A 13208-nucleotide genomic window follows, 5' to 3' on the forward strand; every position below is an offset into this window, starting at 1 on the left:
GTGTTTTTCTATCCAGATGTGCTTTTTTGGGGGGCACTGTACTCAAAATCATTGTTATGTTGAGGTTGTTGACAGATGCTTTCCAGATGGTACTAATGCTTTATAAATACATCAATATTGACATGATCCCCTACACCACTGGCTGAAGTGCAAGGTCAAAATCCTTACACAGTTGCCACCAGTTTCTACAGATGCCTGCAGACACTCACTGTTGTGCCTCTCTCCAGACCTCCTATGTACCAAACGTTTCAAATGTGCAGTTATCACTCCATCAGACCTGTTGCCACTGCCTTTCTGTCCAGTTGTTGTGTAACCCCAGGCTTTTTCTGCCAGTTTCCCTTCCTCAAAAATGGCTTCTTGACAGCCAGCCATTCTTGAGACCATTTCTGACGAGGCTTCAGTGAACAGTAGATGAATCAACTGCAGAGCCAAATGCAACTCTAGCCCTGTCAGGTCTTTGCTGGAATTTTTCCCCCTCTTAGTTCAGAAAAATTACTTTCAGATACTGTTCTTCTGTTGTCATTTTTGAGACCTGCCACTTCTTTTGTGCCCATTTTATCAATCTTCTTAAGGACAGATTGCACACCTTGCAAACCTTTGGCTGATGGATTCACTTTGTTGGCTATTTTATGTCTGCAAAACTATTGCTCAAGACCATTTCAGAAAAGTTTAAGTCTGTTTCATTGGAAGCAAAGTAAGAAGAAGAAATGTGGGGTAACTCAAAACGTTTTGCAAAAATGATTTGCCAGGAGAATAGATGTTTTTCTTCAGTAAATCTTTAGTTAAATTTTGTACAGCAGGACTTATGGATTGGTGAAATATTATTTACTGTAAATGATATTAGTGAAAAGAAAGAACTGTTAATTTGACAATTAAGTAAAAAGTCATGTAGACCTAAGAAACAGCTCTAAGTATTTTCTTTAAGTCTAAGGGATACAAATCAAAAGAACAAAGTCAAAACCTTTGTCTTAAAAACAGTAATGAACATGTTTCATTACATGTAACACAGCTCACTGAACTTGATACAGTTTATTTCTGGATGTTTATGTCAAAGCTAGAGATCAGTCTGTAAAGCTGTATGTAAAATACAGATAAAAAGTCCTATGTTTGAATTGCCTTAATGGTACATATAGTCACAAGCATATACAAAAAAACATTACAAAGTATAGACTTGTATGTGTAGTTATCTTTTATACATATATAGGTGTAACACAAATTATCTGCTTCATGTACATTATATTATACAAGACAGACGTTTTACTACCACTGCTTAGGTAGCACACATACCCATAGTTTTATATCACAACTTCACAAGGCTTTACTTGGCATGTGCAACATTTAATGAAGTATTTTGTGGAATTTGTGATACTGAGGTAAAATACATTCCACTTGAAAATAGTTTGTAACTTTACAGCTTTGTGTTTAGTAATGTTCTAGTTTGGCCTTAAATCTTTAAAGGATGATGAGGATGGAATTTAGGATAAGGTTACAAAAACTTGTGTTCGTCATGGCAACTTTATGAGCAGAACAAAAGAATAGATTGTATTTCTCACCCACTCATGCACCATGAGCTTCAGGTACTGAAAAAAAATGCTGTTCAGTCATATGTTGTAGTCTGTCCTAGATGTACAAACTCTTTCTATGGCAGGAGTGTGTAACATGTTTATATAGATATATATGTATTTTAAACCTTGCAGTGAAACCTCCAGTACTGGGTATTGATCAGTTTAAATTATGTACAATGATGTGCACATGCTTCAGCCAACACGAGCCAGTTGAGTTTCAGTCATTTGGGTGTTACCATTGTCCAAAACTGACACAGGATGAGAGGGTGAACCGGTTGGTGAAGTAGTCACTTCTTTTAGCAGGCTGACAGTAGTGTCTAGATTTCTTGTCTCTGCACTTTTTTTAACATTTAAAGAACAAAAAAAATAAAATAAAATAAAAAGACTAAGCTATGACTTTGAGACCAAGTTGTAGGTTTCAGCCATCTTTGCTGCACATTTATCCATCAATGTCCCAGCTGAACAGGTGATGTTTCACCAACATATCCTGCACTCCCTCTTTTAGTGGCTTCTGCTCCTTTTCCTGGGACATAAATGAAATGTGGAAAGCTTTTACTTGAAGTCAGAAGTTAGTAATGCATCACCTGACAGGAACACTAATCAGCAATTTTAATGAAAATATGTTTTATTATCTGCCTAAAAGAATATTGCCTTAATTAAAAAACAAAACAACACAACGAGTTGCCATCTGGAGTCTGAAGGGGAAAAAAAATTCATGATACTGACCGCACATGATGACTATAGTTTCGACAGTCAGCATAATAATATAGAAGTGAAATCAGTAGATCTCATAGAGATGCAGCTTTTTCCCCCCCCCAGAGGAGACAGTCTGACTTGCAGGAAGGAGATGGCAGCGTGTCACTAATAGCACTAGCAACTGCCATTTCTAGTCTACTTCTACAGTGACATGGAAAATTTTCTTCTTTCAAAGATTTATTCTACAAATGTGCCACCTCACTCTGAAAATGAAGGGTAAAAGAAGACAAAGAACACTAATACCTACGCGAATCTACGGATAGTCTGATGAGCGACATTACCTAGAGATCCCAACTAAAGAGGTGATGCTGAACCAGCACTTCCATAACTTCTGCTTTCAGAATAGCAGACTTCTGAAACAGTATAAGTCATAATATTTTTCTTCACTTAGTTCTAACAAGTCGTCCTTGATAGTAAGACTGGCTCACAACTGCTCTATATTGAGAAGCTGTCACATGCTCCTTGACTCACCTCTTTTTTGTCGGGAAGCTCACAATCTTGGGAGAGACTGAAGGCAAACTTTGACAGGACCCTAAAGAGAAAACAAGTTTGTTAATCATTATCCTGATTGATACACAGCTTCACTTTGTTTAACTTTTACCCTTCAAGCTTCTTTTACATGTATATTCCTGTTTTTACACGACTGAATTCTGTGTGGAAAATGCAAAAGATGGCTCGTGGATAAGATACAGCCAACTTCAAGAATTTAACACTCGGTAACCATCCATGATTTGAGCAGACTGACCTGAGCTCACACTTGATTTGAACCCATCCGGGGCTACGAAGGAATGACCATGGGTGATACCATTTTTCTACAGCCGCCATGCTGGAGCACAACACCTCCAACCATAAGTGCAGCACCTGCTCACTGAAGAGAAACATGTTAAGATTCAAACAGACTCGGTATGAAAATATGATTCTACAGAGTGACTTTGATGATTTCAATTCTACATGCATGTGTGATGAAACTTACTTCAGGCCAACACACACAAGAGACCTAAACTTGACATCCATTTGGGCATGTGCTGCATCATGGCTCATGTTGACTGACTGCACTGCCTGAGAAGGTAATCAAAGGGAAACAGTCATGCACTTTATCAGTCCTCAGTGCTACACGGCAACTTTACAGACTAGAAGCTAAGCCTCATATTACTGACAAAACACTTGGTGATTAATAAATAGAGTGTTCACTCACTCTGTAAAGCAGCTCCTCTGGCGTTAGTACTTTTCCATCTTCATCTAACCTGGTAAATCCCAAAGACAACCACTTGTTACTTCCAAATCTCTACTAGCAGTAGTGCAAAAAGCACACAGTGCACTGAGCATACATTTAACGGTAAATGGCCCATTTATGTTCTTAACAAAGCATCATGCAATGCTAATTAAATTTTATTATTACAATTTGGGTTAATGTAGCAAAGAATAACACTTTCTGTACACCTCACCTGTAGGTTTTACACAGGACTAGCCTTGAGTAAACAGAATTGAAGTCCCTCTCTACCTCCCTGCTGGCCGCCTGAGTAAAAAGAAGAGGATTTAATTTAAATTTTCAGTTTGACAGACGCATGTGTGATACATGGTACTATGATGACAAAACGTTTTCCTACCTCCTCTATGAATAACCACGGGTGACATGGCCCTCCAAGTATAGATGGTTTCTTCAGACCATGCTGAAAGATAGCCTTCAGAGCTGGACATAGAGTCCCTCTGGCCAGGTCTGTCACTGCCTCTGTCACAGAGTCGTCACCTGCTAGTGAGTACTGAAGACATGTACGAGATCGTCAATCACTGTTGAAGACACTGTATGATTCGACAGTCAGGACATTACAATAATAAAGAAGCAAAGACAAAACCTGGTGCATAGTTGATGACATCGAACACTGGAAGAAACATCAGCTAACTGGACAATTTCAAAGTGCTTAGCTTTAATTAAGAGAATAACGTAAGAATGTGCATACCTCCTTGCTCCTTTCATCAAGGATCTCAACAAACTTTGCTGGAAACCAGCCTGTTAAAGACAAAATTTATCATACAGCAGATAATTACTTACTGATCTTTTATATCAGTTGTTTCTATTGTTACATTTTACTTATTTACTTTAACTCGATTCCTTTTATAATTTTATCCCATATCTTTTACACAATTTTACTTATTTTGCACATTTTTATTATTATCACTTGTATAATTCTTTACTTTGTTTTTCATTTTTAAATGTGGAATGTAAACACATCTGCCTTTGGATCAGCTTTTTAAAATTTTAAATGTGCTAGATCAATAAAAAATTTTTGGCTCTTTATATTAAAATATATATATATATATATATATATATATATATATATATATTATTTTTTTAAATCCCACATACCTCTAAGGCTGTTGAGTTCACCAACCCAGCAATGTTCGTCCTTTTGCGAAATAATCTGAGCGACAGAAGAATACAGCAGGATGAGACACAGAGACCAGACAGTGTTAAAGCTGTGCTTCTTTTTTGCCAGCATTTCTGTAAATTATGACTCACAGTGATGATGTCATTCTTTCTAAAGCCCAGTTCATCATCATCATGACGCTCAAAGTCTAGCAAAGCCTTTGCTCGTCTCCGTCGGTTGCGAGATACCACAAGAAAGTTTTCATGATCCCGCTGATGACTCTCCATGGAGTAGTCTGGAGTCAGATCCTAGACAGAAAAAATGGAACGGATCGATATGAAGTCAAAATGTGAGAAAATAATAATCTTAAAATTAATTCCACAATTTGGAAGTATTATAATGCTACAGACAGCAAATGAAAGTACAGCATGGCTGATGCGCTGTTTATTTTGGTTGATTCGTAGTTCAGAACAGGACATAAACACTCACAGTGCTGGAGTGGCGTGGATCCAGACAATGGAAGTGCTCTGCAATGCGGGTTATGGCCTCTCGCAAGGAGGCCACCAACTCAGTCTGCTTTATGTTCTTTGACTTCAGAGCTTCTGCCTCATCCTCCCCAAAAAGCAGGGAGGTCAGGGTGGATTTCCTGCGCAGTGACTGCCTCCTCACCACCTAAACATTTATCAATAAAATCTCAATTTTTTCCCCTCTTTTTGTTTAACAAAATTTTTAGAAGTAAATATACAACTCCTACTCTCCCTGTCTAAACCACATGACTAATAAATTATGCCAATACTATAATGACTGACCTTGTTGAGATTGGTGTTGAGTGTTGTGTTGTTGCCATTGCTGAGCTGTGCCTGTTCATTTAGGATGTAGGCTAGGTGCTTGTGTCTGTGAGCTTCCAGAGTTTCTTGGGAGAGTGTCCCTGCTAGCCTCATAGCCTCCCCTAGAACTGCAGGTGCATCTCTCAGCTGGCTCGGCAAATCCGAAAGAGTATTAAAAATGGATGCAGAGTTCTCTGATGACACAAGTTCCTCCTCCTGGAGTCAAGAAGTAAATGAAATAAGATTAGGATTAGGATGATGGCTTTATCTTCCATCCTAATTGCTCTCCCCCAAAGAAAAAAATCTAATTGGTAACTGCACACACCGACTAAAGAAAACAATAACAATAAATGTAAAGCATTCAAGAAAAATACAAACTGCAAGAGGCTAACCTTAATCTTGAGCATGCCCAGTGTCACCTGGAAAAGCACAAGTGACCCTTCATAGAAGAGCAGATCCCAGATTCTTAGGAGCAGACGGATATCCACCACACTGGCAAATGATGTCAGGAACCAGTGCAATGTGATCAGTGACAACTCTGGATGTTCAAAAAAAAGAAGATGATGTTACCTACTGTATACAATGTACAGTATAGGGTGCAACTCACAACCCTTTTTCCACAACCCAAGGACTAAACTCTCATCATCTTTCTTGATGCTTGATCCTACCTATGTCATGCTCCTGCAAAAGGCGGTCAAGGGCCGGCAGGTACTGAACAATAAGTTGGCGGAGAACTCTCTGATCCGTTTGAACGCCCAGCAGAGTGGAGGAAAAGTAAGATGGAGGAAGAAGATCTTCGATCAGGGCGCACATCATCCATAGTGCATCCTCCTCCTCGAGAAAGAGCAACAGGCAGGAAACAACCTGGATGGATGAGACAGATATGAGAAACAATGAGAGCGTAAAGAGGAGAATACCTTCTATGCTGAATCAGCTGCTCTGAGTAATGTAACTGATCAGACAGACTCTCTATGTATGTGTTCTTACCATGCCAGTTCCCTGACAGTACCCAATGTCAGGGTAGAGCCATGCTAGGCTTCTCAGTACACGTCTCAGCCTTGGCACTCCAACACTGGTCAGACTATTGAAACACGCATTGGTTGGCATAGTCCGTAACAAGTCCTTCTCTATCTGAGGGACAAAAGATTAAGACGGGATCATCCCATTATTATTTGAAAGATCTTTAAGGATTCTGCAGAGCAAATGAAGAAAAATAGTGCAAAACATCCTAATGCTTGAAGTCTAATCTCCAAATGTGTCAGACAGATTTGTTGACTGTGTTTAGGCAGTACTTTTTGAACTTAATAATAATAATAATAATAATAACAATTACAATAATAAGTCTTCACACATTTATACAGTTAGGCATTTTACCTGTTTAGCAACTGTGGTGTCATCATTAGAGCTGTTCTTGATGATTTCTCTGTAAGAGATCTCAGAGGTCCTCTTCTTTTGAAGGGCTCCAGACAGACGCATCCAAAGCTAGGAGAGGAGGGGGAAAAAAAAAAACGATGTTTCAGTAACATCACTATATAACTAGCTTGCTTTAACAGTATTTTAGACTTCTAGTCAATGCTACAAGAAACAACACTGCTGGTAAAGCTTACCTGTGGTCTCATACTATGAGGTATTCCTCCTAGCACCAAGGAATGCAAACGCTCAGAGCGTGGAAGGACAGGATCAATAAGATCCCAGGTCAGGTCACCTACTGTGTGGTTATGGGTGAACTCCAGGTGGGCTTGCCAACGCAGTCGCTGCTGGGGGTCTTCACGCTGGGGCGAGCCCTCAGTGCCCAGCCAAGACTTAGGCTCCCCACCATCTAAGAGAAAGTAATATATTCAGCCTTAACTTCAGCTTTAGTTTGTTATCTGTGAGGCTCTATATTAAAATTGTTATAACTTGCAAACTCTTGGATTAAGGAGAACAATATAATGGAAAATGGTACCAGCAACAATACTGTGGGCATGCACTGCAGAGATATGAAAGCTGCTTCACTTAAAACAAACTCAGCTGAGTCTCCAGGAGGACTGGAGAGAGTAGTCTACTTTTGCATGAGTTGTCAACCAGCACACTTCAGAGAAGCAGAGAATTCTGCTTTCATCATTCATAACATTGGAACCATAATTGTGTGTATTTGGATTGTTTTTTAAAATCACTAAAATTTGGCTGATAGATTAACAAAACCTTTTTCTGGGGTTTAAAACTCAAAATACACACTCAAAGACGATTCAATAAATAGCCTTCTTCATTGTCATAATAGGTCAAGGCTGGAAAAACCCTGAGATCACATGCACTTCACCTACATAATAGAGCTACTATGCTCATATCTAAAAAACAAAATTTTTCCCTACTGCGATTCACCAAATGATGATAAAAAAAAGTTTTAAGATGGAAAAGAATTGTCTGTGTGTGTGAATGAGAGAGAGCAAAAGAGAAGTCATGGATAAATGAAATACCCTCTGTGTCCACCCTAAAGCCAAATTCATCATACTGGAGTTCAGGCTGCTGTGAAGAGTCTTTCTGCAGAAACAAAACAGTGACATGCATTTAATCGGTGAACATCTCATAGTAGAAACATGACTATATCAAACAAACGTGGCTATAAAGAAGTGAGATTAATGGTTTCAGTGCCATTAAAGGAGCGGTGTTTTAAACTGACGAGATCACCATGGTAACTTTTGCTGAACAACGTTACCTTCGCCCAAACAGGCTACAGTAGGTGTTTTAGAAATAAACCGGCAGCACAAAAACACATTTTAACTACGTTTTTCCTCTCAATTTAAAAGTAACCTCAGATACATTATATACAAACCTGTGGGTTATTTAATTGGTGATTTAAAAACTAAATATTTATGGTTAGTGGTAAATACCTGATAATGAAACTGATAGAACACAGAAAACAAAAACGATAAGTCTACTGATATTCATATCAAACCAATACATGGATTATACACAATCAAAAACTTTTATTTCACTTTGATTTGGGCAAACACTAAAGGGAATTCCACCCCTCTTTCACTGTGGGACCATAACCTTGAATGCACTTAATTTTTTAAATATATTCTTTATTTTCTTTCTTTTTTTTTTTGTTGAAGAAAACTAAAAAAGATGGATGTAGATGTGTGACAGCCTTTAATATTTTTTTCTCAATTTCTAAGATCTGAAATGTTCGATTTCTCAAGAAACTTGTTTTATCAACAATGTGGGAAACCATATTCTTACTTGATGGTACTTGGCCAAAATGTCCTGGGGCCACATGCTTGGGGTAAGAGCCGAGAATGGCCCACCAGGAGCTGGTGTGTAGGTACCTAAAAGAAAAAAAAAAAAAAAAAAAAAAAGGTCTTATTATATCCATCTTTCTATTGCTAAATCTACACACACACACACACATAATAAATCCAAAGTTCTGCAAAGAAATTACATTTTGCAAATATACCTGACATTTTGCTGATTGAGTTCAATATGGTGGGACACCTGGGAGTAAACAAGTCAGCTGATAGCCACTCTATAGGAAAGAAACAGATGCTGAGAATGAGTTGGCAGTTTAATTTCTAGATTGTCAACATTTGCATTTTTCAGAACGATGCTGAAGCTACTCAGTCCTCCAGCTGACATGTTATGTTTGTGGGATAATCTCCAGACACAGTGGTTCACTGAGAATAAATTACCTTTACAGCCACTAACCACATCAAATTAGCGGACATTATAAATGTGTTTGACTTCACTGTTTCAGTAGCAACTGTAATGTTTGAAATCCTTCGGATACCATAATCTGTTACTCAGGACCTCAGTCCATTTTGATACTATCCAAGTTACTATAATGTAAACCTACTTAACTGCTAAACAAATACACCATTCCTCAAACCAATCAAGTACAAAGAAATTGTCCAACAGACCAACAACAATGTAACAAGGCAATGCCCCTTCTTCTAGAACGAACTCCAGGACATGCAGAGTTTCGGCACAAACACAGAGAGGAGAAAAAAAATGAGATAAAGAGGATTCTTGTTTCTCTCTTCAAGGCCATATGACTGCTGTAATTACCAGAGGCTAACTATTCTACTAAACTCTTTGTGTATGTACAAATGTGTGTTGTGATGCTCTAAATGTAGAGCGCACATCTTGGGGTAAAATTAACATTCTGTGAGAAAACCATAAAATGACTTGCGCCTACAAACACACAACAAAGACTTAACATACCATGTATTTATGAGCTTTTGTCTGCAAGATTTTAGCCTTTGCATTAAAGCTAAAAAAGTGACTGTTTAAGCATATAAATAAATTACATGGCAAATATTGGCAATGAAGGGGAGCAAAGTGGGCCATCCCTCTACAGCACTGCAACAAATACCATGATCTCATCTAACTGTTGGTACAAAGTTGTTAACCTCAGTACAGCCTTTCTGTGTTTTAGATATTATTATTAACAATGGTGTTTCCACAGGTTAATATTCACAACTTTAACTCAGGTTCACACACTTTGCACACTATGTAACTGCAGTGGGTGAACCTGTCCTTCACCCACTGTCTGCTCCGGTATAATATCCACTCTAATAACAATGTAATAAAATAAAATAAATAAATAAAACAAAAAGATTAACAAGAGACGTCTACAGAGAGTCTGTATATGTTTCGCCCTTAAGGCATTCAGACCATGATTCTGCTCACTATAAAACAAAACAATCAACAACAAAAAAAAAAGGGCATTTTTCTAAAGTCAGAATGGTCTAGAGGACACTGATTTATTTACAGCCTTTGTGTGTACATTTAAACAGCACTGTGCTTGGGAACAACCCAACATTTTTCTGGAGGATTTGTGATGAAATCTGACTTTAATGAAAAGATGCAGTTGGTATTTTTGCCTTTACAAAACAGAAAGCTAGAAAACTATTCTTGGAGTAATTGTGCGATGATTCTGGCTCAATTTTTCTAAGTAATCACTGCAGCATTTCTAACAAAGTACAAGTCACATAGGCATATCAGGAAGATGTATGTGTAATGGCCGATATATGGTTATTGGACAACTTCAAATGTCCCTCTAAAATGATGGATTCTTGCCATTAGCATCTAAGAAGATTTCAAGTCTCAGTTCTGTCTTTTGCATACAAATAGTAAAACACTATATATGGTTTGTATTTGATAGATGTTTTGTGGGCAAATGCAACAAACGAGTTGTTGCCCCACAGAAGAAATAATACAGTATATCAGTAAGACAAACCACTACTTGGAATCTAAGCAACTACAAGCCACATAACACTATAACAACCATAACCTGTGAAAAGAGGCTCGCCTGCATGCAAACACGCTGCCAAAATGATTCATTCTAGCAGCAAGCTTGCGGCATGAAGGGAGATTTAGGACTTAAGAGATGAGAAATCAATTTGAGGTCTGGAGGATGGCCAAGTGTTTTCAGGGAAGCTCTGTCTAACTGAGGGAGGCCTGGGATTTTAGAGCTTCTCCTTTACAAGAACATTAACAGTTTAATCACCTGCCAAAGAAAACCAAACATTACAAAATCCATCCTGCAAACTGTTGCACATATCAGTAATCTGACAGCAAAATTCGTCCGCAAACCTGAAACAAACATTACGAGCAAGTTCTGAGTAACCCACTATGAATCCTTATTCTCATAATATCAATCCTTATTCTCAGAGTCATCGCAGAATGTGCTCTATACTACAAAGAAGAACACCAAGTTTGCAAACACGGATACATAAAATACGATTGTGACTCTGCATGTGATTAATAAAACACATCGAGTATTTTAGATTTTGTCGAGAAAGGCAAAACTTGGGCAGAAACAAGTCACAACTTTCAGGAAATGAACAGAACTAAGGTGACTTGGAAGTTAATGCTCTCACATGCATGTGATAAATGGAAATCATTAACTTGTTACAGTTTTGTTCTCCCAAGGATGTAAACAGCACAGACAAATCAAATCACTTCATCTGAGGACCTTCCTGGACCTATAACAAAGGGTCTTTCATGCTTTTTTCCTCTCCAAACAAAATAACATCCTTTTCACTGCGGAGGTGTGGCTGTACTCACAAGTGTTTGCACACACATTGGTCAACACCCTGTTGTAAGAACACCAACAAGCAACATCCTGCTGTGCAAACAGGCCAAGAGTATGCATCGTGCACAGCAAAGCCCTTCCTTTTAAACACTATAAGGAAGCTCTTACTTCTACTCTAATTAGAGTTTGTGCTGCCCCGTCAGCCTGCCCAATCAGCTCTACCCACTCCACTTCCCCTTACACCTCCCCCAGCTGTCCCTTTCACTAACCACAACATTGGTGACTCATGTCGCCTCCTCACCAAAGGAAGAAGAAGGGAAAAAAAAAAAAAGGGTGTCGGTGTATGCCAGAGCATCTCTGCCTTGTGCCCAACAAATCTAGCTTTGGCTGAAGAATGACAGGCGCACACCTTCAGTCTCCTTGGCAGTCCATCTGTGTGTGTCTCCCCTCTTACACACTGGCATGCATCGCATTTAATTATAGTCTCAGTTAGACTTACACACACATACACGCAAAGGGAAGGCCACTTCTTTGAGTGAAAGTGCTGGAAACTCCCATCTAAATAGCCTTACTTCCTCGTTTCAAGGGAGTGTAAGGCAAGAACCTGCAGGGAATAGGCGCTGTATGACAAAAAAGCACTGCATCACTCTTGTCAACATCTATCTGCAACACCTAAGCTCTGTTGTCAGTAAGCCATAAGGTTATGCATAAAGCAACAAGTGACTCTCCTGCGTCTGATAGCACTACGAGGCACGTTTGAGTGTAAATCATCTGTTGTGTTGGTACAGACTGCAGCATCTGTCAGCTTTGTATGTGTCATCGTTAAACCGTTCAGCTGACCCAGAAATGCTGAAACGTTAATGGTAGACCACACGTGATGTTACGGACTCACACACACACAAATCTCACTGAATATTCTGGGTTTTTTTTAAACTTAAAGATATGTATGAAGCACAATGCTGAGAAATGATTCAATTATTGTTACGTCAAACCCCCAGCTGACGTCAGTTGCAGCTACGAGACAATAACACAACATTTTCTTTCCTTAAAAACACCCCCATCAGGGACAATACACTTGGTCAACACCACAAATGTTATCAAACAATAAGCCATGAAATTTAATGCTCATGCATTCATATTGACTTGTCAGCTGTTAGCCAAACATGCTACGTTTAGCTTTTAGCTAGTAGTTAGGTGCAAAACGGTGTACCACGGAAGGCCTGTCCGGTTAACTTACCGTGACATTATTCTAGCGAACGCACGCTAAGGTTTCTGGAGGACGTGCCTTTTCGTTTTTCCCCTATAGTTTTAAAGAGAAAACGCCATATGCTATGCCATCTCTCGCCTCGGACGTAAGACTTCCCAATGCTGTACACCTGCTAGTGGCGACGTGTAACTCCGACGTATTCTTACGCCCTGTAAGGCTTTCCCAGTTCCTTTTCCATCGTGGGAAGTAGCGCCAGATCCCGGAACTACAATTCTCAGTCAAAAATATCCTTCCGCAGGTGGGGAGTAGGTGACGCAGGCACAAGACGTATCTCTTTTTTGTTCCATTCATTCATTCATTCTTTTTTTTTTTTTTTTTTTGGTACTCCCTTACCTCATTCAGACCAGCTACGAAAACAACCAGACACGTTTCAGAACAGTGCTAGTCATGAGTCTCATGGCGGGTCAGCCA

The 13208-nt window shown here is 39.0% G+C and overlaps 1 protein-coding gene across 1 annotated transcript; it reads right to left on the reverse strand.

Moving 5' to 3' along the window:
• Positions 1-472: 472 nt before the first annotated feature.
• sgsm3 (small G protein signaling modulator 3) lies at positions 473-13000 on the reverse strand. The gene is made up of 21 exons (XM_040053084.1): positions 12768-13000; positions 8951-9019; positions 8737-8822; positions 7971-8034; positions 7122-7333; positions 6889-6996; positions 6502-6645; positions 6183-6378; positions 5907-6052; positions 5497-5730; positions 5177-5359; positions 4840-4995; positions 4687-4741; positions 4280-4329; positions 3929-4081; positions 3767-3837; positions 3517-3565; positions 3295-3380; positions 3067-3189; positions 2793-2853; positions 473-2088 (listed from the first exon to the last, which is right to left on the reverse strand). The coding sequence occupies exons 2-21, from the start codon at positions 8955-8957 to the stop codon at positions 2005-2007; spliced, it is 2268 nt and encodes a 755-aa protein (XP_039909018.1). The 5' UTR covers positions 8958-9019; positions 12768-13000; the 3' UTR covers positions 473-2004.
• Between the last annotated feature and the right edge of the window lie 208 nt (positions 13001-13208).

This window comes from Simochromis diagramma, unplaced genomic scaffold, assembly GCF_900408965.1.
Source record: "Simochromis diagramma unplaced genomic scaffold, fSimDia1.1 OVJJ01000321.1, whole genome shotgun sequence".
NCBI lineage: Eukaryota > Metazoa > Chordata > Actinopteri > Cichliformes > Cichlidae > Simochromis > Simochromis diagramma.